This window comes from Acipenser ruthenus, chromosome 8 (assembly GCF_902713425.1).
Source record: "Acipenser ruthenus chromosome 8, fAciRut3.2 maternal haplotype, whole genome shotgun sequence".
In the NCBI taxonomy this organism is placed as follows: domain Eukaryota; kingdom Metazoa; phylum Chordata; class Actinopteri; order Acipenseriformes; family Acipenseridae; genus Acipenser; species Acipenser ruthenus.
Genome location: NC_081196.1, coordinates 40,085,129 through 40,108,850, shown reverse-complemented (window position 1 = coordinate 40,108,850; position 23,722 = coordinate 40,085,129). Strand labels below are relative to the sequence as shown.

The 23,722-nt window shown below is 36.7% G+C and overlaps 1 protein-coding gene across 1 annotated transcript; it reads left to right on the top strand.

The window, feature by feature from the left end:
• Positions 1–542: 542 nt before the first annotated feature.
• LOC117407450 (gamma-taxilin-like) lies at positions 543–23,610 on the top strand. The gene is made up of 10 exons (XM_034012494.3): positions 543–640; positions 2,057–2,300; positions 8,331–8,422; positions 10,186–10,356; positions 11,283–11,477; positions 12,450–12,569; positions 13,695–13,769; positions 13,964–14,056; positions 14,994–15,089; positions 20,332–23,610. The coding sequence occupies exons 1-10, from the start codon at positions 581–583 to the stop codon at positions 20,641–20,643; spliced, it is 1,458 nt and encodes a 485-aa protein (XP_033868385.2). The 5' UTR covers positions 543–580; the 3' UTR covers positions 20,644–23,610.
• Positions 23,611–23,722: the final 112 nt, after the last annotated feature.

Below are 23,722 nucleotides of genomic sequence, written 5' to 3'. Positions count from 1 at the left end.
AGTATTTTAAACACCCTAGGCGTGTGGACATTGGACCATATTTGAACACCCTGTGTGTTACTGAGTTTATAACATAGCACCCCCAACCTACCCCAATCCTACAAAAGTGAACTGTTTGTCAACCGTATCAGTCAGCGTGGTAACCAGCTTGTTTGTGACGTGTAAAGGTTGGAACTCATGAGATCGCTCTCTACGAATAAATATAAAATAGAGCACTTTTTTAGTCCACGTCATGAACCAACCACTTAGCCGTATTTTAATGTAAACGCATAGTTAGACTAATTCTACTTGTCAAACACCCACAGCTTATCTGCTATAAAAAATAACAACCTGGACACAAATGATTGACATGTGACTTAATATTCGTATTCACAATAACATAAGCCAACTAATTAATCCCCTTGTCCTGACGTGCCTATGACGCCCCATTAGCCTCAGTCATAGAAGATCTTGCTGATCATAATCTACTTACTGGAACTGGAAAAAAAAACCACTGTGTTTTTCTTTCTCATTAAGTATAAGCCCCACCCCTATCTGCTCTTGTGTACTTTTTTTTCTCGCTATTTTATTTCGTCACATCATGGCGACGCAGGTTCAGGAATCAGCAACCAGGGTCGATTTAAACACTGAAAACATTCAGGTACTTCTGTTACACCACCACTCTGTATGTTAAATAGTCAGTTGGTATATAAGACGGTATTCAATTAATGGCACATGTATAAAATCCTCACGGTCCTGTTGTTAAACAAGACATTTTAATGTCTTAAAAAAGACATTAAAACCAGGAAATGTGTGTGACTGACCGAAGTACACAGCAGGTTGCTGCTCATGCGTTGGGTTGTGTATTTTTTGGCGTGTTAGGGGTATACTGTCTTTTCAAGGGATGTTAACACTTACATTTAATTTAAAACAAATACTGTTAATACAAGTAGTATAAACAGCATGATGTAATAAGTGTTATGTTTTATTTATTTATTTTTTCCCTGGTGCAGTAGAATGTGTAAACGAAACTGGCGCCTATCACAACGACAGCAGCGAGGCCCGAATTAAATTAAAATGTATTCTGTACTTGTCTGTTATTTTTAGTTCGTATAAAATTTGAATGTTAACGTTATTGTTTAACATTATAGATACAGTATAATTATAATTTTATTTTATTTCCCAAAGTTTCACATTGTGCGTATTTAAAGTTTAACGCATGATTCGGAGACAATCTTAATACAAATGCATTTTTTACGTGATTAATTTATTTAAGGTTGAATCCGGACTGTTTTCAAATCTATGTAGGTTTGTTCTTTGTGTGTAACACGACGTAAATCTTCAGCACGCCATGTTTTCGTTTTATTTGGTTTAATTTAAGAAGTCTGACACCAATGTGGCTGGAAAATGCGCTGCTAGTACTGTTGTTGCTGCTGCAGTGAAACACGTGGTGGTGTGAGTTTAACAAGAAACGTACTGATATTAAAGTCTAGAAAGATAGTTTGCATTTAAGCATCGATTAAAGCTCAGAAAGAAGCAGGGTTTGTTGTCCAAGTAATGCCTTTTTTGTGGTATTTCTGTTCGACCTGGAAACGTCACACCACACAACCAGCGCTCCAGATAGACTTTTGAACCAGTAAGAGTCGGCATTAAAAATAAATAAATAAATAAATAAATAAATAATTATCAGTAACTCAATGACTCAGCGAAACCATCACTCTGCCACAGCTAAGGTTATAAAACCGGTATATCGTGTTTGTAAAAATGTAAGATTCAAACACCCTTAAAAGCTCCTGCCAACCTAGCATCAACTTCTAATTGCTGCTATCAGTCAGTCAGGTCTGCTGTTTTGCCCGTCCCGTCTGAGAGGGATTTGCAACAGATACTCCGTTTTCACGTTATCGAGGATTGCATTTGCAAAACATGTCCTGTGAGGGACAGACAGTTCACACAAAAAACGTGTGCTGCATTTCAGATATTTTGTCCAACCCATGTATAGCTATCATAATTAAGAAACTTTTTATTTTTTAATGAATTTTATTACTTATTTTATTTAAACACATTTTTTCTCCCCCAGTTCACAGACCGATCAATGGCGACCCCAGGAGTGTGTGGGATTGATGTACTGGTAAGCAGCTCCTGTATAGAAGATCTGGGTTCTCCCTGTGATGATGGAGCAGGAAGCCTTCTCCAGCATGAGACAGATTGCTGCACTAAGGAATCCAGAGGAGAAACGCCTGGGAGAGAAGACTCCCGTATAGATCCTCCAGATGGACAGCAAGACCCAGAGGCTGACAAGAGCAAGGAAAAGAAAGGGTTAGGTATGGCTGAAACCCACCTTTCATTATTTCTAACAACTAGTGATGCTGCTCTCGCAGGTGTTTTGGTGCCAGGGAACATAAAATGCATTTAATCAGAAGTCGCAATGTGAATAATCATAAGGCTATGGTGTAGGGACTGAAAAAACATCACAGGTTTCCATATATTAAAGAATGAGTATCATAATTTGGCACTTCTACTCTACTTAAGCATTATGGTACAATATGGTGATATAACACTTGCTGGGAGCATTATCAGCAGTAACACCTTTTCATTATTACTTTTTATCTTTATTTTTCAGTATTCAGTTTTTGTAGCTATCTGACATGGCTCTTTGCAATTGCAGACTGAACAAGGAAAAACTTTTTTCAAAGTTTTATTTCAGCACACATTTTATTAATCTGTCTTTATAAATTGATAACATTGACAAAGGCTTTGGCAGTCTCCCAAAGTAGAGAATGTCTTTCACAGCATAACAAGCTGATGCTTGTTTATTTGTATTTTTTTGTTTGTTTCCCTAATATAGTTCCTGTTTACCAACTTAATCTGTCCTCATAATTGATGTTCTACTCAGTTTAAAGATCCAGTATCATAATTAACCTTTATAATGTTGTGCATTTATTTATTTTTATTATTTTTTTTAAATAAACAGTTACCTGAGAAGGTTTTTGTGCTGTATTTTAGCATTCTGTTGTTTTCCCATTTTGAAGAGACCTGCCTCATATTGGGTTACCTATTTTATATTTAGGCCCTGGAAATAAAATTCCAGCCATCAAAGTACTACAGTAGTTTCTGGCTAAGAGAACACCCCTCAGGAAGCAAGCAAAGTGTTCTCTTAGCCGAATGTTCAGTAAGAATGGTGCCAAGGCCAATCATGATATGTATCAATAAATACAAATGTATTTATTACTAATGTCACAATGCTTGTGTATCAAAATATGAAATTAACAGAATGAGTAAGAGAAAAGCAATAGGCAAGCATATGTTAATAAACTAAGTTAACAAATCACCCCTAAATACTGTAAAAATGCATCAGCAGCTCTAACAGTAATTATGAATACGAGAGCACTATTCAAGACAAGCATGAATTTGAACACAATGATTATTAACACAGCACCCCTACACAAGTTAAAAAATGCAGCAGCAGCTCTAGATTACTCTCGTCATAGTCAGTTTTGAAAACATTCAATAAACCATTTGATGATGAGTTATGTTACAAAACAGTACTGTATCAGTTTTGAATTGGTTAACAGCGAATCGTTATCGGTGTCAAAAAGTTGTTCTTTTATTCAAAGTTACTGTTCCTTTAGGTGGAGCATTTACAATGGGAATATTTTCACCACAAAGTTGTTCCCAAAGCCGAGGTGTTCCCATATAGAGATTGTTCGCGCTAGGCGGCGCCAATGCTCCCGTGAAATAAAAAATGTCCAGCTGAATTTCTGTTAATGTGCCCGTGTGTCCCCCTTCCCAGACCAGACGCAATACCAATACACAGTAAATTTAATGCATTTTGTATTACCATGACATGTCTGACGAGAGGCTAATCTTTTTTACTTGTTTGTTTACACTTGCGTTTTCACAATTAAACTCCCATGCCATTATTCTCCAGTCCAGTAGAATGCGCTCACACCCTCCCTGGTTACAGTCAGTTTCACAGTAAAGACTGGACGACAACATCAGGCTTGTTAACAACATGGCCCGGCGCAAATATAACCTTGTGTCCCTGTTACAACCGACCATTACTTCTGGAACAATAAGTAATCGGCTTCAGCAGTGACTGTTAATGTAGGCTATTATATTTGTGCTTAAAAATAATGTGAAATTCATCCGCTGTAAACTTATCTATTTGCTAGACAAAAAATTGTCTGATGTTTGGAGATATGGAGTGACCTAGCAAGTGAATGGGAGAAATGTGTACTTCTGCGTACTACAGTACAGCTTAGACAAAGTGCAGTAGATTTGTGAAAACGAAAACTGCATCATTGATTTAAAAAAAAAAAAAAAAAAAAGTAGCCTATGGTAATGTTATAAAGTATGTGAAATTTGTCTTTTCTATGACAAAAAATGCTAAAATTCAGGGCCAAAATAATTCAGTATGTGTTAAGCACCAACTGTCTCTTGGCCATTTTGCCAGTAGGCCTATAACAGCATGATAAAAAAAATATATATACAGTGTATGTGATTGTATACAGCACTGTATACAGTGCCTTGCGAAAGTATTCGGCCCCCTTGAACTTTGCGACCTTTTGCCACATTTCAGGCTTCAAACATAAAGATATGAAACTGTAATTTTTTGTGAAGAATCAACAACAAGTGGGACACAATCATGAAGTGGAACGAAATTTATTGGATATTTCAAACTTTTTTAACAAATAAAAAACTGAAAAATTGGGCGTGCAAAATTATTCAGCCCCTTTACTTTCAGTGCAGCAAACTCTCTCCAGAAGTTCAGTGAGGATCTCTGAATGATCCAATGTTGACCTAAATGACTAATGATGATAAATAGAATCCACCTGTGTGTAATCAAGTCTCCGTATAAATGCACCTGCACTGTGATAGTCTCAGAGGTCCGTTTAAAGCGCAGAGAGCATCATGAAGAACAAGGAACACACCAGGCAGGTCCGAGATACTGTTGTGGAGAAGTTTAAAGCCGGATTTGGATACAAAAAGATTTCCCAAGCTTTAAACATCCCAAGGAGCACTGTGCAAGCGATAATATTGAAATGGAAGGAGTATCAGACCACTGCAAATCTACCAAGACCTGGCCGTCCCTCTAAACTTTCAGCTCATACAAGGAGAAGACTGATCAGAGATGCAGCCAAGAGGCCCATGATCACTCTGGATGAACTGCAGAGATCTACAGCTGAGGTGGGAGACTCTGTCCATAGGACAACAATCAGTCGTATACTGCACAAATCTGGCCTTTATGGAAGAGTGGCAAGAAGAAAGCCATTTCTTAAAGATATCCATAAAAAGTGTCATTTACAGTTTGCCACAAGCCACCTGGGAGACACACCAAACATGTGGAAGAAGGTGCTCTGGTCAGATGAAACCAAAATCGAACTTTTTGGCAACAATGCAAAACGTTATGTTTGGCGTAAAAGCAACACAGCTCATCACCCTGAACACACCATCCCCACTGTCAAACATGGTGGTGGCAGCATCATGGTTTGGGCCTGCTTTTCTTCAGCAGGGACAGGGAAGATGGTTAAAATTGATGGGAAGATGGATGGAGCCAAATACAGGACCATTCTGGAAGAAAACCTGATGGAGTCTGCAAAAGACCTGAGACTGGGACGGAGATTTGTCTTCCAACAAGACAATGATCCAAAACATAAAGCAAAATCTACAATGGAATGGTTCACAAATAAACATATCCAGGTGTTAGAATGGCCAAGTCAAAGTCCAGACCTGAATCCAATCGAGAATCTGTGGAAAGAACTGAAAACTGCTGTTCACAAATGCTCTCCATCCAACCTCACTGAGCTCGAGCTGTTTTGCAAGGAGGAATGGGCAAAAATTTCAGTCTCTCGATGTACAAAACTGATAGAGACATACCCCAAGCGACTTACAGCTGTAATCGCAGCAAAAGGTGGCGCTACAAAGTATTAACTTAAGGGGGCTGAATAATTTTGCACGCCCAATCTTTCAGTTTTTTATTTGTTAAAAAAGTTTGAAATATCCAATAAATTTCGTTCCACTTCATGATTGTGTCCCACTTGTTGTTGATTCTTCACAAAAAATTACAGTTTCATATCTTTATGTTTGAAGCCTGAAATGTGGCAAAAGGTCGCAAAGTTCAAGGGGGCCGAATACTTTCGCAAGGCACTGTAACACGGGCCATCATTTAACCTTGAAAAAACCCGATTAAAGTTTATTGTAACTTAAGTACCTTTGGTTCATTTCAAAATACAGAATGTATGGCTAATCAGAAACCGAAAAATGCGATCTAATTTGACAAGCCGTTACGTCTGGTGTGAGTAAGAGTTTTTAGCTTTTAATCCAGTAAAGAAATAGGGAATTTTGGCTCAATTCTAGTACATTAGTAGCAAATGGCGATCAAGACGAAATACCGTCAGAGATTAAGAACGCCAAAAATGTCTTGCGACTGAAGCTCTGTCCAATTTCCCTGCCATTATCAGTGATTTGTGTGGTAACAAACAGGGATGTCCATCACACTGATGCTAGGTAAGTGTTTTATTATTGTTTGTTAATTAGCATCAGTACTGTACGTTTTAGTCACTAAATTTTAAAATGCCAATATGTTTTCGTAAAGCTGTAGAGATGCGTGAACTTTTCTTTGCCGCCTTTTCTGTAATTTTATTATCAATAAAAATACATGATTGCCAATTGCTATCGCGGAATAGTCCTATGTCATTTCTGAGTGATTGAGGCTAGCACAGAGGCTTTGTTGATTTTAATTAATTAGTAATTACAATAAAATGATGTTGATGTTTCCAACAACAAGAAACCTGTTTGAGGGACTTTTTATCCAAAAGTAAATATAATGTATTTTTTTCCGTTATAATACTGTAATGTTTATAACTATCTATCTCACACTCCAAGGCTTGTGCGTTTTGTTGTATCATGTTATTGTACAGACCTTTTTTTCTGTTTTCATTTTATTATGACTCTATCTCAGATGCGGGTACAAGGTGGACAACATTTTTTGGAAAGGGGTGTGCAGCTTAAAAAGATTGAAAACCCCTGAAGTAACCTGTAATTCAAATACTGCCACCTTGTTCAGTGGAGAATTGACACTCGGGTTAGCTTTTTTCTAACATTTCTAAAAATGTCTAAAATTTCAATAATGCCCAAAAAAGTACTGAAAGTTATTGCAGGTAATACAGGAAGATAGGAAACAGCTCAGCAAGGTCCAATACACCTTGCAGATATTGTTGTAACTGGCATGGACGAGATACTAGGTCTTTAAAAAAAAGCTGCTGCTGGTTAACTTATTTTTAATACTTGTTTTATTTATATATATATATATATATATATATATATATATATATATATATATATAATATATATATATATAATATATATATATATATATATATATATAATATATATATATACACATACACATACACATACACTCACTGGTGTTTTATTTTAAGACTCCTTCCGCCTGAGGTTCTAATTTGGATTCAGGCATTCTTGCTGGCCACATATGCCCTTTTCAAAATTGCAGTATTATGGCATTATATCTAGCCATATACAGATTTCCCACGTCATGTTGGAGCTCTCCTAGGTAAAATAACAGATGTGGGCTCCAAACTGACACAACTACGGGGGTCCTTCTCTCCGGAGAAGGATCCTGTACCGCGCTGTCGCGTTATGACACAACAATAGTGGTCCTTCTGGAAAACATTAATTTCATTTTGCCTCTGATTTATTCCATTCCGGACAAGCTTTGACAGTATTTTTTTAGGCTGTACTTTACTTGGCTATAGGAGGTTTTTTTCTCTCTTACATTGAGGCTTTTTTATTTTTTAAACAGTATACCTTACCATTTCTTGTTAACTCATGTAAATGACACATTTTCAGATTTACTTTTTTGTTTCTATGTAAAAAAAAAAAAAAAATTGACAGTTTCCCCTGTGTATTTAAAAAAAAAAAAAAAAAAAAAAAAACAGCTGAAACAACTGTGCAGATCTGTCCATAGAGATGCTTGAAACCTCTATACCCAAATTCTTGGACATTTTTTTTTGCTTTTGAATTCCTTACATTTATCCTTGTAAGAGATACATGGATTGGTCTCTTATGCAGACTTGGTGTGGTAGATGCAGGAATCTTTGTAGATTTATTAAACGTGATTGTTGCTGTCCAATAAAGATTATAATGGGGGTGTTTGACCTCTAAAATTTAGAGACACATGTTGGTTATGTTCTTTTTACTTTACCAACCGCTCTACCTATTTTCTAGCAGAAACTTGCTAAAGTAATGCTCAGAAGAAAGGGGTTACGGCTCTGTGCTGGGCAAAATAACATGTTATGCTTGTTTTTCTTTTGCTTTTTGTACTACAGGTAAAGAAGTACTGTTATTGATGCAGGCACTAAACACACTGGCATCTCCTGAAGAGAAGCTTGCAGCCTTGTGCAAGAAATATGCAGATCTTGTAAGTACTATACTGACTTCGCGGCCCACTCGTAAACTGGAGCAGAAAGGGGGGGGAGTACCAGCAGAAATGGTTTGGTACTCACCTAAATTAGGGGTCATCATCCAAGTTGCTGTCTAGCTCTAGTTTCTCATTGAGTCTGGACTACTCAGATAACCCACCCACATTCATCCACATACACAGGAGGGAAGGTTTGTGTCATGTGAGAAGTTGTAAGAGGGACTTGATTAGGGCGGTATTTAATAATTTAGCACAAGTAGGCGCTCTGGTGCTAAACTTTCAAAACAATTTGGGACCAATTTTCAAAATGATTTGCACCCCTGTCAAGGATGCTGGGTTCAAGATCAAAGGTTTCAGTGGTCATCTTACACATATGAATATGCACCAGAAAGTTGGGATCGAGATTTGTTTTTTTAAATGTTGAGATATGAAAACCCCCTCTCGCAAGCAGCACTGCTTAATGGCAGTGTCAGAGACAACAACAAAAGTTTATGAATGTTTAAAGCCCTGAAGTTAACAAAAGCATGTGACTAACAAAGTAGAAACGCGAAAAGAAAATGAAACTCAAATCCAGAGGATTGCGCTATGGTTGTTGTGTTGTTGTTGTTGCTTAAAAGGACAAAAAAAATCCAGTAAATGGTGTGGTTTTAATCAGACAGTGCGTCAGTAATGCTATCGCAGTATTATGAGGTATGTTTATATTATAATTAAATATACGTTATCCTAACAGACATGATATATGATCATCTCCAAGTGAGGTCAGTATTTTGTAAGGTGTCTCATGTAACATGACTGGCGACACCATGTTACGTGTTGTTTAAGTTGAATTACTGTACCTGCTCTGTCCTCTGGTATTACAGAAAAAAGCATAGATGATTCAAGAATAATTCTTTTTGATAATTATGGGGGGGCAATTATATCTGTGACAGTTTTCCAGCGCCCTACAGAATTAACCAATGTAGCTTCATGAAGTTGAATGAAACCTGCTGAATAATGTTACGTTAACATATTGAATTACATACTGCTTTATAGTTTTCCATATACTTAAACTCACAACTGAAAAATGTGACATCTATCATTAAACACTGTACTGCTATTATGGCTTCCGGTAGACTTTTGAATTTTGTAGATTCTTTGATTAAATTGTGTTAAATTAAATATCAAAATTATGTTTGTAGTTTTGCCTGTTTCCATCGCAGTTGTCAAGCATTTTATATATATATATATATATACACACACGCATGAGTTTTAGCGCATAGAAAAATAAATAAATAAATAAATAAAATAAAGTTGAATGGAAACATAGCTAATGATTGTCAAGTGCAGAGCAGCTGATTGGTCTTAGAGTCCCAGGCGTGCTTTCATCCCTGCGTTACTTCATGTATCCAACTTGCAAATGTCATAAGCCTAAATACCTTTGTAGTACAGCATGCCTGGGCAAAGAATTCATTGTGAAGCCTAATGACATTTTCAAATCCACCCTAATTCATACACAGGCTACACTGCTCCTTTTATTCCCTGATCCTTTGCAATCTTTTTTGTGTTTCTGGCAGAGTTTGCACATCATACCACCCAATGCCTTGCTGTAAAAAAGCCACATAACATCATACCCACTATCACAAAGGAGAATCTCTACATATATATTAGAGAGAGAGGCTATGAGAGATACGGCTGCGCCTGTGTATCATCATTAAATGCAGTGTGTGCTTTGTTACATTGCTTATGTGATCTGATGAGACATTTCCCTTTTATTATCCTTTTAGCTAGAGGCAAGTCGGACTGTACAAAAGGAGATGAAGCTCCTCCAGAAGAAGCAGGCTCAGATTGTGAAAGAGAAGATCCACCTGCAGAGTGAACACAGCAAGTCCATCCTGGCTCGCAGCAAGCTGGAGAGCCTCTGCAGAGAGCTACAGCGACACAACAAGAGCCTGAAGGTGAGTGTGCATGAATGGCAATGACTCTCTTACAGACTGTTTGTTGTGTGTAATCAGAAAATATATAATCCCATATTTGTAAAACCATATCACTAGAAGTCATTTATCAATCTTTTTACTTCAAGACCAGAATTTTCAATGAAGGGAGCTTATAAGTACTATCCACTGCTGCTGTTTCAACAACTAATATATCATAAGCCAAAAATGATTTATGGCAGCAGTTTTAAAAAGGTGCCTCTGACACTCTAGTTACTTCAGATTTGCTGTGTTTAATACACTGTATTGCAAATGTGTTGGTACCTTGACACCGACCTTATGTTTCTAAAATAGTGTTTTTACAGTTTGTACAGAGCTGTTTTGTAAGATGGTATTTTTGATTACTGGTGTTGTAGAGTAAAAACAATACAATTTTACTGCCAATGTTTATACCACAAGCCATATCAATGAGACCGATCTGTATTATATTCTGTCAGAGATTTGATCAGCTTTACATTATGCTCTTGGTTATGCTTAAAAAACCTTGTGATGGAAACATAACCACAGGAGAAAGGCATAAGGCGTATGCGGTGGCATAAATATTCTTCAGGATTTACAAGGTAAAATTAAGAATCACTTGGGTAGTGCAATTCTTCAGATTGAGCTCTTCACAGAAATCAGGAGCTTTGGTGGGTCATTGGTGTTGACTGGGCTAATGTAACTTTTCAAGTGAAGAAATAGCTGCTTGGATTTGCGATGATTGGTTCTTTTCCTAGACTCAGTAGAGAACAGAAATCTGCACAAATCCAAGCAGCAGCAGCTTGTTTCACTTGAAATGGTAAATTAGCTTAAAGTGATCTTCAGCTGTGGAGAGCTTGATCTGAATGTGCAGTTTGTGCAGCTTTAATCTTGCGGTTCAATTCATTTACCTGTATAAGTCTCCTGTGCAGGAGGAAAATATGCAGCGGGCGCGTGAGGATGAGGAAAGGCGCAAAGAGGCAACAGCACACTTCCAGATGACGCTGAACGAAATTCAAGCACAGATGGAACAGCATAACATCCATAACACTAAACTCCGTCAGGAGAACATTGAACTGGCAGAGAAGCTGAAGAAACTCATTGAACAATATGATCTGCGGGAGGAGGTAAGCACTGGCGGATTGGAGATTTCCTTTAACCTGAAATACATAAATACAGTCATGTGTTTTACCTTTTTCTGCTTGATAATAAATCTCTGTTCTAGTATGCGAGGGGTATAGCCATCAAAACAGGAGCTATAAATACAGCAGAGTATAGCTGGAGATACATAGTTATGAATTGTATCAATACCACAGCAAAGTACAATTTGTGGAAAGAGCGTAGATCAGGGGTGGCCAACCAGCATCTCTCCAGCTACATGCAGCTCTTCCATCGTAAATTGTTTTACGTCACGTGTAGCAGCGGTAAATACTGTGCACCAGATGGAGTTGTGAGACAAAAGACTGAATATCCAAATGCCCCCAAAAGTGTCAGTTTGTTTATTTTATTATTTTTTTTTTTTATTTAGTCGTAGCCAATGATTTTTACCCCATTTTTCTCCGCAATTTAGAATTGTTAATTGTGTTATTAATCCTGGTTCACCGCTGCAACCCCCCGGCGACTCTGGGAAATGGCTGTAAACTGTAAATATACAGGCATGTCTGGGCTCACTTTATTGTGAAATACTGTAAATGCACCGGTCAGTCTACATAGTTTTTTTTTGGTGAGCAATTTACTGTAAAAACATTTCTACTTGTGCATGTAATGAAATAAGAAAATAAAACACTAAGGATTTTTTTAACCTTCATAATTAAGACACTAGAACAACATTTCTGCTAATTTATGTAGGGCCTTAATTACTTACAATAAATATTTAGGAACATGTGGATCCCACTTTACATAGACCTTGTCAAGAAACAAATAACATTGAATAATATTCCACTTGTCTTGCTATTATAAGGTCAGCTAGGGCAGGAGAGACAAACTATATATTCTTAGTAGTAGGAACTATGTATCCATACCTTTTTTTAAATACACAATTGTTATTTATTGATTTATTTATTGATGTATCTGTTTATTCTCCTTCCCCCTGCCCTCAGCACATTGACAAGGTGTTCAAGCAAAAGGAGCTCCAGCAGCAGTTGGTCGATGCAAAGCTTCAGAGAACCACTGAACTCATGGTGGAGGCGGAGCAGAAACATCAGCAGGAGAGAGACTTTGTGAGTACCTCAAGGGCAGGGCTGTCACACATATTGACACCACAGTTAGTCCACACTACAACACCCACGATTTCTATCCTCTAAATTAACATCAGGTCATATTACCAAGAATTTAAGTTCTTTTAACCCTTTGCAGTCCATTGTCGGACTGGGTCCGACATTGCAATTATTCCTCACAGGTCCTTTGTCGGACTGGGTCCGACATCATTATAGCAACGCAATAAACGGGTGTTTAGTCGTTTTTTCTCCGGAAAAAGCCGAGAAAACCATTCTATTGCCGAGTGGGAGCGACAGGAGCCGAGACAAGTCGGGAAAAAAAATTTTTAAAAAAAAAAAGTCGTATCTCATGAATAGTCATACATGGTATCAGGTACCAGATAATGGGGCGTTCATAGTAAACAAGCTGGCTGAGTGCGTCAGCGCACAGAGACTATCATGGACATTTGCAGAGCTTTTTTCAGATGTTATAGTAATAAAATAATGACTTGGATCGCATTATTGAGGAGTTTGGTGATAAAACGAGTGATCCAGAGATGATCGATCGGTATGTACGACTATTATTATTATTATTATTATTATTTATTTCTTACATAGCTGAACGCTATAGCAAACGAAAGGGTGGGGCGGGGCTGGAGATGCCTAGTGAGTGCTTTGTTGATATGCAGGGCCATTTAAACCCGTTTGACTGAAAAAAAATACTTTTAAACAGCGCGTATAAAATTAACTGCGCGTGTGAAAATTAATTAGACCTGGCGTGCCTGACGCGCAGTTAATAAATGGACTGCAAAGGGTTAAGTTTCGTTCAGATCCTTTTTTTTTTTTTTTTTTTAAACTAATCCAGTCTCCACCCCTCATTTGCATGTTCTGTTCCCTGTTAAAAATCAAATTCTGTCAAATTACTCCCCTATATGTGCCTATAAAAACTGAACGGCTTTAAATTAGTAATTTGATAATCAATTGTAGCACGCATGCACTTTTAATATCACAATATATGAAATGTGGTGTTATTGAATAAACTATATGCTGTTGTAGTAATAAAAATATAATCAACCATTTGTGGCTTGGCAAATTAACAATTGTAGCAAAACAGGTTAATTTATTTTCTTTTATTTTAATTTTTTTTAGCTTTTAAAAGAAGCAACTGAGTCGAGGCACATGTGTGAGTTGATGAAGGAGCAGGAGTGCCAACTCAAACAGCAGGTAAAAAAACAGCTGGACTGACAGAATTCATTTGTATAAAAACATTGACATTTACAAATGCCTTTTAAAGCTTTCTGGATTTGAGTGATACTGTGACCTTTCAACTTAGTTATTTCAAGGTATAATATTAAGTATTGTATTTTTATTAAAGTACTGTTTTTATGTACTGTAGTAATTTCTTAATTCATTTGCAGCTTTCTCTGTACATGGACAAGTTTGAGGAGTTTCAGACCACTCTTGCAAAGAGCAATGAGGTGTTCACTACCTTCAGGCAAGAAATGGAAAAGGTAAGTTTGGGTAAAAAAGCTAGCAGTCCCAAAAATAGCCAAATATACTTTCTGCTTTCTGTTGCATAGACCAAGAACAGTTAAAAATGATTTGATACATAAAGCAATTACGCTACTTTATAATTCTGCAACAAAACTGTGATAAACAGATTGCATGAGTCTGGTATGAGGTCAAGAAGACCAGCTACAGCTCCTCAATTGAAGTGGCAGGTCCGTCGGTGAACAAAACAAATGCCCAGTGATGAATCAAGGTTTCACCTGTCCACATTACCATTTAGGAGGGGATTGTCTTATGGTATGGGGACGCATCTGCAGTGGAGATTGCATCGGATTTTGCTGTGCTTCCAAGGGGCGGATTTACAGCTCTTTGGTACTTAGACATAGTCTGGGACCCTGTAGTAAGACCATTTGCTGGTGTGTTTGTTCTGATGCAAAATAATGCTCATTGTCATACTGCAAGAAGTCCAGACCTTAATCCCATACACCTTTGGGGCCTTCTAGGACGTTGTTCATCTGTGTTGCAACCCTCCAAGTGACAGCAGAGAGCTTGGTGTTGCACAGACTGACGAATGGGACACGATCCCCAAAGATGTAATCTGACGCCTTATTAGAAGCATGCCCTGTAACTGCAGATTCCATTAACGCCAGAGGAGCCTATACTTGATAGCGAGACATTCATATGGACAAACTGTTGGCATTTTTACTTTCACGTTGCACACATGATACCATTCATTTATCTGTTCATTTAATTTTAAGATTGATGGTCCTTAAATTTGAGCAGTGTACATTGGGAGAATTCAAAATAATGCTGATTGTCTAGTTTTCATATCAAACTGTTTTTAAAAAAAAATAATAAAAAAAATAAATAATAATAATCAAACTGGTATAAACTTTAGTAAGTGATATGCAAATTGATATGATTTATTTTTGTGCACAGATGACAAAGAAAATCAAGAAGCTGGAAAAGGAGACTACTGTTTGGCGTACCAAATGGGAAAACAATAATACCGCTCTCCTGCAGATGGCAGAAGAGGTGAGGCATATGTACATTACGCTTTCCCTTTCCAAACTGTGCTTTTCCCCACCTTGATACCCGTGGGGCATTTGGCACAGACTGGATGTGTCATTTCAGTTATGAGTAGGGGTGTCACGATATTAACTTTAATTATCGCGATATTAATCCAGACATTATCGCGATATATTGAGTATCACGGTATTACCAGTCCAATTTTGAAGTAGTTGCAAACTTTTCCCCCATTTTTTTCTGAAAGAAAAAAATATCAATATTATGAGACTATCAAGAAACACATTTGTTGCAAGTTGGAACAATTAAAGTATTATTTTGAGTTGTTTCTTACTAGTTTTACAATCTTTTAAAATGGTTTTATTCTTTTCAGACAAATGAGGGCAAACTTTGCACTTGCTTCAAAGTGGGTCCCTTGGTGTTCTTAAATGAATATCTCTATAAAAACACCTTTTATGGAAATAAGGCCTGCCTCAAAATAAAAGCAAGCAGTTCTACTGATATTAGGCATACAAAAATAAGAAACAATCATCAGTCTATTTTAATTGTTTAAAAAATATACCCACAATTTTATTTTTAGTTTGTGCTACTGAAATACCCAAACAAATGTTTTATTCAGTTGTTCATACTCAAGCATCATTCTTACAGTAGCTACATAGGACTTAATACCCTTGAAAAATTCACATTTTTCACGAACAATTTGAAAACTTAAAAAGGCATATTTAAAGTTATTGCATTAAAAAAATTAAGATCTTAAAAAAAAAAAAATGTATTAACCTCCCACAAATTAACGAATCAAATATGATATCCAGACGCCTACAGTATTGCTCAGCTGTGCATTATCTGATCCTTGTGCACCTGAATAGTTAAAACATTTATAGCAAAATAAAGTATCCAGTGTTATAAAATCCTAATCCTTTGTAGTACTAGCTATCTGACAGGTTGCTTTGCAAAGCCACATAAAGCTTTAAAATACAAAAAAAAGAAGTTCAATACAAATACAAAAAAGATGCAGTTCCCACTGTCTCTATGTAGAGTGTGGAGTGATGATCACAGAGGTGGACAAACATGTTGGATGTATTTCGATTTTTTGCAGCAATTTTTTTCTTGCAGGTTCAGCACACTGGAAAGCAATCCTCAATTACCACGTCATCTGCATTCTTTTTGTAGCCAAAAAACGTCCACACTGATGATTCTTTTGTTTTTTTTAGTGTAAATAACTGAGTCATCATCTAAATCTCATTGTTTTGCACTGCTTTTCCTGATTGCCGAAGCTACAGGCTGCAATTTTGTTTATTTTTTTTTTTTTTTGCTGCGTTGATTTTAATTATTTTGCAGCACTTCTTTGACTTTGCTTTTTCAGGTGTGCTTTTCCATGTGCATCGCGTTTCATATCTACAGTACGCAGGCGCGCATGCTTCCACAATGTTCACATACTGTAGCTGGTGGCGTGGAGACGCTGCAGACTACTTTAAATAATTATACTGATGCCAGCCATGGCCACGAAGTGAACCGCTAATTTAAAAAAATTACTTTTTTAGTTTAATTTATTTAAACCGTTGTTTGTGTGTGTAAATTACATTAAAGTGATTGTTTCTTTCCCTTATTACTAGTCAAGCCATCTAGCAGTGCAATACGGGTGAATTCTGTGTTAAAATCTGCCTTTCAGACTGACTTATTTACAATATCGTGATCCCACGGTTATCACGATAATATTTTTTGCTACAGTATTACTACTGTGGTGAGTTAATTTCGTGGTTTACCAGCATACCGTGACACCCCTAGTGATGAGCTATGTTTTTCAAACAGTGTGTACAAATATACAAATTGAAATGACTGTTGGATACTGTACAGTATGCAGGGTTGGCTTCAGCAATTTTGGGCGCTGCCCCCCCCCCCCCCAGTGTAGAAGTTCCTCAGGGAAGGGTTGCATCTTTCTAAAAGGGCCAGTGCAGCAATTTTAAACACCAGGTTTTCAATCCGCAATCTAGAACTATACATGATCAGAAAAGCCACATTGCGTAGTTCTGCATATTCAGGGAACATGAATATGGCCACAGACAATGCATATGTGGCACAAATAAGCCTCCCCAATAAACATCTTTTATAAAACAAAAATATTCTGGATTCAAAATAGCTACAAACTGCAAATCCAAAATTGTTTGTGAGCTTTTTATTACACATATTTCACTTCTGGCACTAATATGCTGTTTTCACTCATTGTGTAACATCACACAGTATTAATGTGGGTGTAATATTACCGCTAATATGACTCACAGGACAACTACATTTGCTGTATTTGGTTATAATGTCTTTGTTGTAAATTACTCACAGTCCTGCAGTTTATAAACTGCATTTCATGAAACTAACTCGGGTATATAAGGGGGTTGTGGTCCGAGCTTACCCCCACCCACAATCACATTATTCTCTCAGGAACACGGAGGTCTTTAAAACGCACGAGACAGTGACTTGGCAGTGTACACAGGCATAAATATTTATTGTGGCACTGGATACTGCATACAAATTACAACCCACTAACACAGACTAGTAGGTTATACATTCAATGACTGACATTCACCCAGACAAGATCACGACTGACCTAATAATTCTCTCTCCTAAAGAAAGACACAGCATTGTATAATCCCCAGCCCCACCTACTCCTAACAGGATTAATTATTCAATAAACATTTACACCTGGAATGATTTTATACAAAAATAAACTTATTTAACATTCATACTTTTTATAATAAAACATTCATATATATTTTACGTTAAACGTGTTTCTTCTCATTTATACGTATGTTTAACCTGCATGAATACCGTCGATCTTTGTATCATTGTATTATATTATTTACTCGTAATTACTATCATTGTCATTATTATTCTTTTGTCCTTAACTATTACCAGTAAAGACAGTAGCAGTACCCCTTCTACTAGAAGATTACCAAACATATGGCTATAACAAAACCCTTTGTCCACATGTATAGGGCAGCAGTGTGGAGTAGAGGTTAGGGCTCTGGACTCTTGACTGGAGGGTCGTGGGTTCAAATCCCGATGGGGACACTGCTGCTGTGCCCTTGAGCAAGGTACTTTACCTAGATTGCTCCAGTAAATACCCAGCTGTATAAATGGGTAATTGTATGTTAAAAAAAAAATAAAGTGATATCTTGTAACAATTGTAAGTCGCCCTGGATAAGGGCGTCGGCTAAGAAATAAATAATAATAAATAATAATAAAAACTACGGCAACTTTAAGGGAAGTGTCCTACAGCAATACACTGTCATATCAAACACACTTGATCAACAGCATGCACAATACATAATAAACCACGGCTCTATCACCAGTAGAATAACAATCACAATAACAAGCAATTCAATATTACAGTGAGGGTCTCGCCCCCACAGGGTAGGAAAAAAGAACACATTTCATTGTACTTTCCCACAGACTTTAGATTCTTGATTGCTCATTGTTTTGAAAAATTCTCGAACAAGCACTGTGCATGGGAAGTATTAAAAATACTGCACTGGTGTTTGTTAGTTTTGATTTGGTAAACATATTAAAGTTCAAATCAATAGCTGAAAATAAAATCATTAAAAATGGGTTCATTTGGTATTTCTGTGCTTCAGAGTTCCAGTATACACCCCCTTTTTATTTATACCCCATACTGTTTAGAGTTCCAGTAGCTTGACCTACTGAATCTGCAGTATTTCTAGCAATCCCATACATACAGCAGGGTCTCTAACGAAACTACCGTTTTGAAACTGGGTAATCTTATACACATTTTACAATTCCTTAGACAACAACAACTTAAATTTATCATGCCATGGCACCCAGGCTATAGAGCGCATCCTGCACTCTAGCGAGTGCTTTTACTGGATGCGCCACTCGGGAGCCCAGGTGAGATGCAATTGTAAGTGACTCTGCAGCTGATGCATAGTTCACACACCCTAGTCTCTGTAAGTCGCCTTGGATAAAGGTGTCTGCTAAATAAACAAATAATAATAATAATGTCACAAAATACCAAGAAAATAAATTTGACGGCAGTGGCAGCATCTTTAATTTCTCTTAGCCTGTTCTTATTCTAGTGTCCATAGAGCCATGCCTCCCCATGTGGTTCTATGGAACACCTGTATTCTGAGATGATGTGCTTAGCAGCTAAAATACTGTCCGTACAACAACTATTACTAGAATTAATATATGTATATATTTATTTTAATTGGCCAAATATTTTGGATGTAAATATTTATGGAATTAACCATTTTTACAATTATGTCTTTGAAACAACCCTTCGGTGACACACAACAAGCGAAACTGAAATCTAATTAGTTGATCTCATCGCCATTCATGGCCTATATTTTACACAAAACTCGGTTGTGTTTGCCAGTGTACTGTAAGGTATACATGTACATGTATGAATATGATGTCAGTGCATGAATTGGTTGGCAGGCTGTACTGTACAGCCTTAGCAACAACAATCCTCATCAAGAGAAATATTCTTTGAAATCCTCTGCTTACTTCTACTACTTTTTAATATTTCTTAAATTGGTAACTAATAGAAAAACTTATTTCGCTATTATGTAATTAGAGTCTTTACACTGTCACTGGATAACCTACATAGGCTAGATACTAATCCTACTCTAGCTTTGTGCAATTAACTAATAATGATACACTACTGGCTAGCAAGCAAGAGTAAAAAAATAACTAAAAATAAAACCATGTGTAATTTATTCCTGTAATTAGTCTATTTTAAATATTTATTTTAATACATGAACAACAAAACACATTTCCTACCTCCTACAGGTAAACTCTCCACTGCCGCCTTCGCGCTCTTGAGAGCATAAGACTGAGCCAATCACAGTGGCACCACATTGGTCATGTGACACAACTAGTTGCTGGACTTGCAGGCAGACACCGTGAGCGCTGCCCACATAGATCATGGGGATGATTCATTTTCACTGAACAAATTAAACTTTGATTTCACATCAAGTTTAGGTCCTCCGAGGCCCTCTGCGTGGAGGGGGTTCGCAGGAGCCTTGATCCCTGACAGTATGTGTAGTACATGTTGCTCAGTTTGTGTATTCATATATAATTACATAATGTTCTGTTTGTTTTAAGGACATTTTCACAGTCTTAACACATTTGGTATCAAAGTACTTAAAATAAATGTCCATTTAGCCAGGAAACAATCAGTCAAATTACCACTTTTTTTTTTTGTTTTGTTTTGTTTTACTATTTTTTTTTTTTTATTAAGAAAACGGTACGGGATAAGGATTACAAAGCCCTTCAACTAAAGCTGGAGCGCCTGGAGAAGCTGTGCAGGGCTATGCAGAGGGAGAGGAACGATCTAAACAAGAAGATGGAAGTCCTTCAGGGGCAGCTGTCTGAAGGTACTGGACCAACAGAGCCTGCCATGGAGGCACCTTCCAGCACAGAACAGCCTGGCGAGGAGGAGACTGTGGACTCAGCCAGTGAGGACATGGGCACCCAACTAGACACAGGTGTTGCTGACCAGCCAGGGTGCATTGATGCCGAAGGCTCAGCCACTTCAGTTGATGTGAACTGAGAAAAGGGCTAAATGTATTTTGTGGAGGTATATATTTTTGTGTAATAATAATAATAATATTAATAATAATGATAATAATAACAATAATTAATTTACTCTGTACTCGGTAATTATTGGCTTTGTGTTGAGGATTTCTTACTTCGTTTTTCTACCACATCTGTTTTCTTAAATATTGAATTTCATGTGGTTCAAAATAGCTGTAACTTGCAGCGTTCAAGTCAAATTACTTTATACATTTTTCACAACTTTTGCGCACATCTGCCTCATTTGTATTGCCTTGATTTGAATTCCCTTGTCTGTAATACCAATACCACAGTCTGATATTTGTGGACATCAGCATTTCAGAGGAAACCTAATTTTATAGGGAACTTACACAGGGCTATATTCCTTTTGGTGAATTATCTTAAGAGTTTACTTGGGTCATTAGCAGTTTTCAGTTGAGAAACTGCCAGTGTAAAAATGGTGTTGAACACATGCAAGTTACCTGATTAGCATGTTTTATGTTGCATTCTCCAAAGCCAGTTAGTAATAGTATAATAGTTAAGCTAGAACCCAATCTTTCTTGAAGAAATAAGTGCAACATTCTGGTTAAAGTTTACATATAGCAAGGTAACAGAAAAGGGGTTTAAGACATTTCACACTTTTACCATAAGCCCTAGGCTAAAGGGCAGAAAACATGGTGCTACATGTAGCAGTCTACTTGTATTTTCTATAAAATATTTAAGCTAAATTGGCAAAGAAAATACCCTATTTCTGTGAATCAAATGTTACCTCTGCTTCACAGCTGTCATTCCCATTCTTTATTTCACAAGCCTGTCCTTTTAGTATAGTGAACTTTAATATGCTTTTCAACTTTTTTTTTTTTTTTTTTTTTTTTAAACGCAAACTGCTTTCTAAAATTCCATGGTGTCCTGCTACTGCATAGCAGTGCTGTCCATTTTGCCATGATCACATGGTGCCACCTCATGGAATGAAACCCAACCAATGATTGATTCCAGTCAACTGCAGTAGACTTTTACCAACATGTAGAATACATTATACAAGCAATATCAATGTGCACAGTCTGCAACATTTTCCATGCAGTAGAATTGTGTACAGAAAGCTTTTCTCATTTGAAGCTTTTCTCGGTCTCATTTGAAGTCCTTAAATTGCTTAAACTTTCTTATGTTACCTGACTGAACAAAAATGTATAGGCATTGTAAATGTATACCTTCCCTTTCCTTTTCCATTTTGAAAATTATACCACGTGGTTGGAAAAAACTAATGCCCAATGATAGACATGCACCAAACCAAACACCGTATACCTTCCCAGGCTTTTAATACTGGTATGATGAATGTAAATGTTGTTTACAAGTGGTTCTGTTGCTGTAATTACTCCAGGGCTGACTGTACCTTCGTCCACTTGTTCTTGTTGGAAATACAGGGTTTACTACCATCCACATTCCTCAGGGTTGGTACAAGTTAATCTCTTAGACTGGATTATTGGAATCCAGGGTTTAAACTCTGAAGATATCTTATAAATTGGCAGGACTTTTTACATCTACATTTATGGTACAGAGTACATCAAGTTTGCATTTAAAGTTAAAAACCCAGATATACAAAGCATTTTGATGAATTATGTAATTATTTTTAATTCTACTTTACTTGCAAATCGAATTGGCTTCATCTGGACAACACTATATTGGACTTAACTTTGGGACCAGAGAGAAATCTATATATATATATTTTTGTGCAAATTATAAAGACCTTTATTTAAACCACCATGCTTCTGAGCAGTAGCTTACTCTATGGTACTTAGATTTATTTTTTTGCACTTTTGAGATAATATTTCTAAATCAGTAGCGTTTTTGATAACTTTCTATTTCCTCATTCCTTGTAACAGTACTTGAATGTTGGTATATTTACACTGCCAACAACTGAGTGCAATATAATGTACTGAAAAACCAAGCTTGTAATAAAAACTGTTCCCAAAAGTAGGGAACGCATGGCTGGTAAACTCTCATGTTAATAGTACGTCAGGATGTGAAAAGTTTTGTAATCTACAGAACTTTGGTTTAATTCTCTCACTACATCCATCTCAAACACACAAAATATAATTTTCTTCATTGGGTGTCAATGTTGGTATGTAGGCAGTATTGCCAATTGGTTACTAGTTACTAACGCAATGTCCAAAATGGAATTGGATTTAATAGATGAATTACTTAGATTTTCCAGACTTTGACCATATCAGACCCTCTGAGCCAGACTGACACATTTATATGGAGTGTCGGGTCCTAAGATGGATGGGAGGTGCAGTATGTAGTATATCATTTTGGTAATGCAGCTTTTGTGAGCCAAATTAATTTCTAAACAATGTGAATGTGTACGATTCAAAGTAGTAGGCACATTTTGTCTGTGAGGACAGTGCGATTTGTATTAAAGGTATTGATTGTGTCATTGTTAATTTGGCATACCTTAATTTGTTTGTGTCATTGTTAATTTGACATGCTTTTGGTGTAGTCCTCAATTAAAAAGGTTATTTGACTCTTGTATCCTACCTGTTTGAGACAAAAACCAGGATGTATGCCATGTTTGGGATTTTTTCATTAATATGTACTTTTTCTTCTTTTTATGAAACCCAGGTGGTTGTACTTGTTCAAAGAACTGTTTTAAAAGCTACTGTATTTGTTTTGGTTGCTGTCATTATTGATGTAATGTTTTGACTATTTTTATGTTTTCCACGTGGATGTATTTAACACCCTTTGGTTATGCTAGTTTGATTCTCAGGTTATGCAAAAAAAAAATCTACCTCTACAAGGTTTATACACGAGGCTAACTGAAACAAAATGAGGTAGAAATCTAGTTTATGCCTTTTTTTTTTTTTAAAGCTCATGTTTGCTTTGAAAGATGGTAAAATATACCAATAGTCATGTCTTGCTTTTCAATAAACCATTTTGTAGAAGTTTTTTCACTATTGTGAATCTAAAATTGTGTGTCATGTCTTTACATAATATCTTTCACATTTTTACTTTATCTAGAGAACTGCTTATGCAATTGATGTAATTTGGTAAAGGCATTCTGTAAGTTATTGAAATGATCA

Excerpts from the sequence above, each read along its gene's own strand:
- LOC117407450 (XM_034012494.3), top strand. The coding sequence starts at position 581 with ATGGCGACGCAGGTTCAGGAATCAGCAACCAGGGTCGATTTAAACACT. Across the intron at positions 10,357-11,282 it reads GACACAACAAGAGCCTGAAG|GAGGAAAATATGCAGCGGGC; the intron begins GTGAGTGTGCAT and ends TCTCCTGTGCAG. Across the intron at positions 13,770-13,963 it reads AGTGCCAACTCAAACAGCAG|CTTTCTCTGTACATGGACAA; the intron begins GTAAAAAAACAG and ends ATTCATTTGCAG.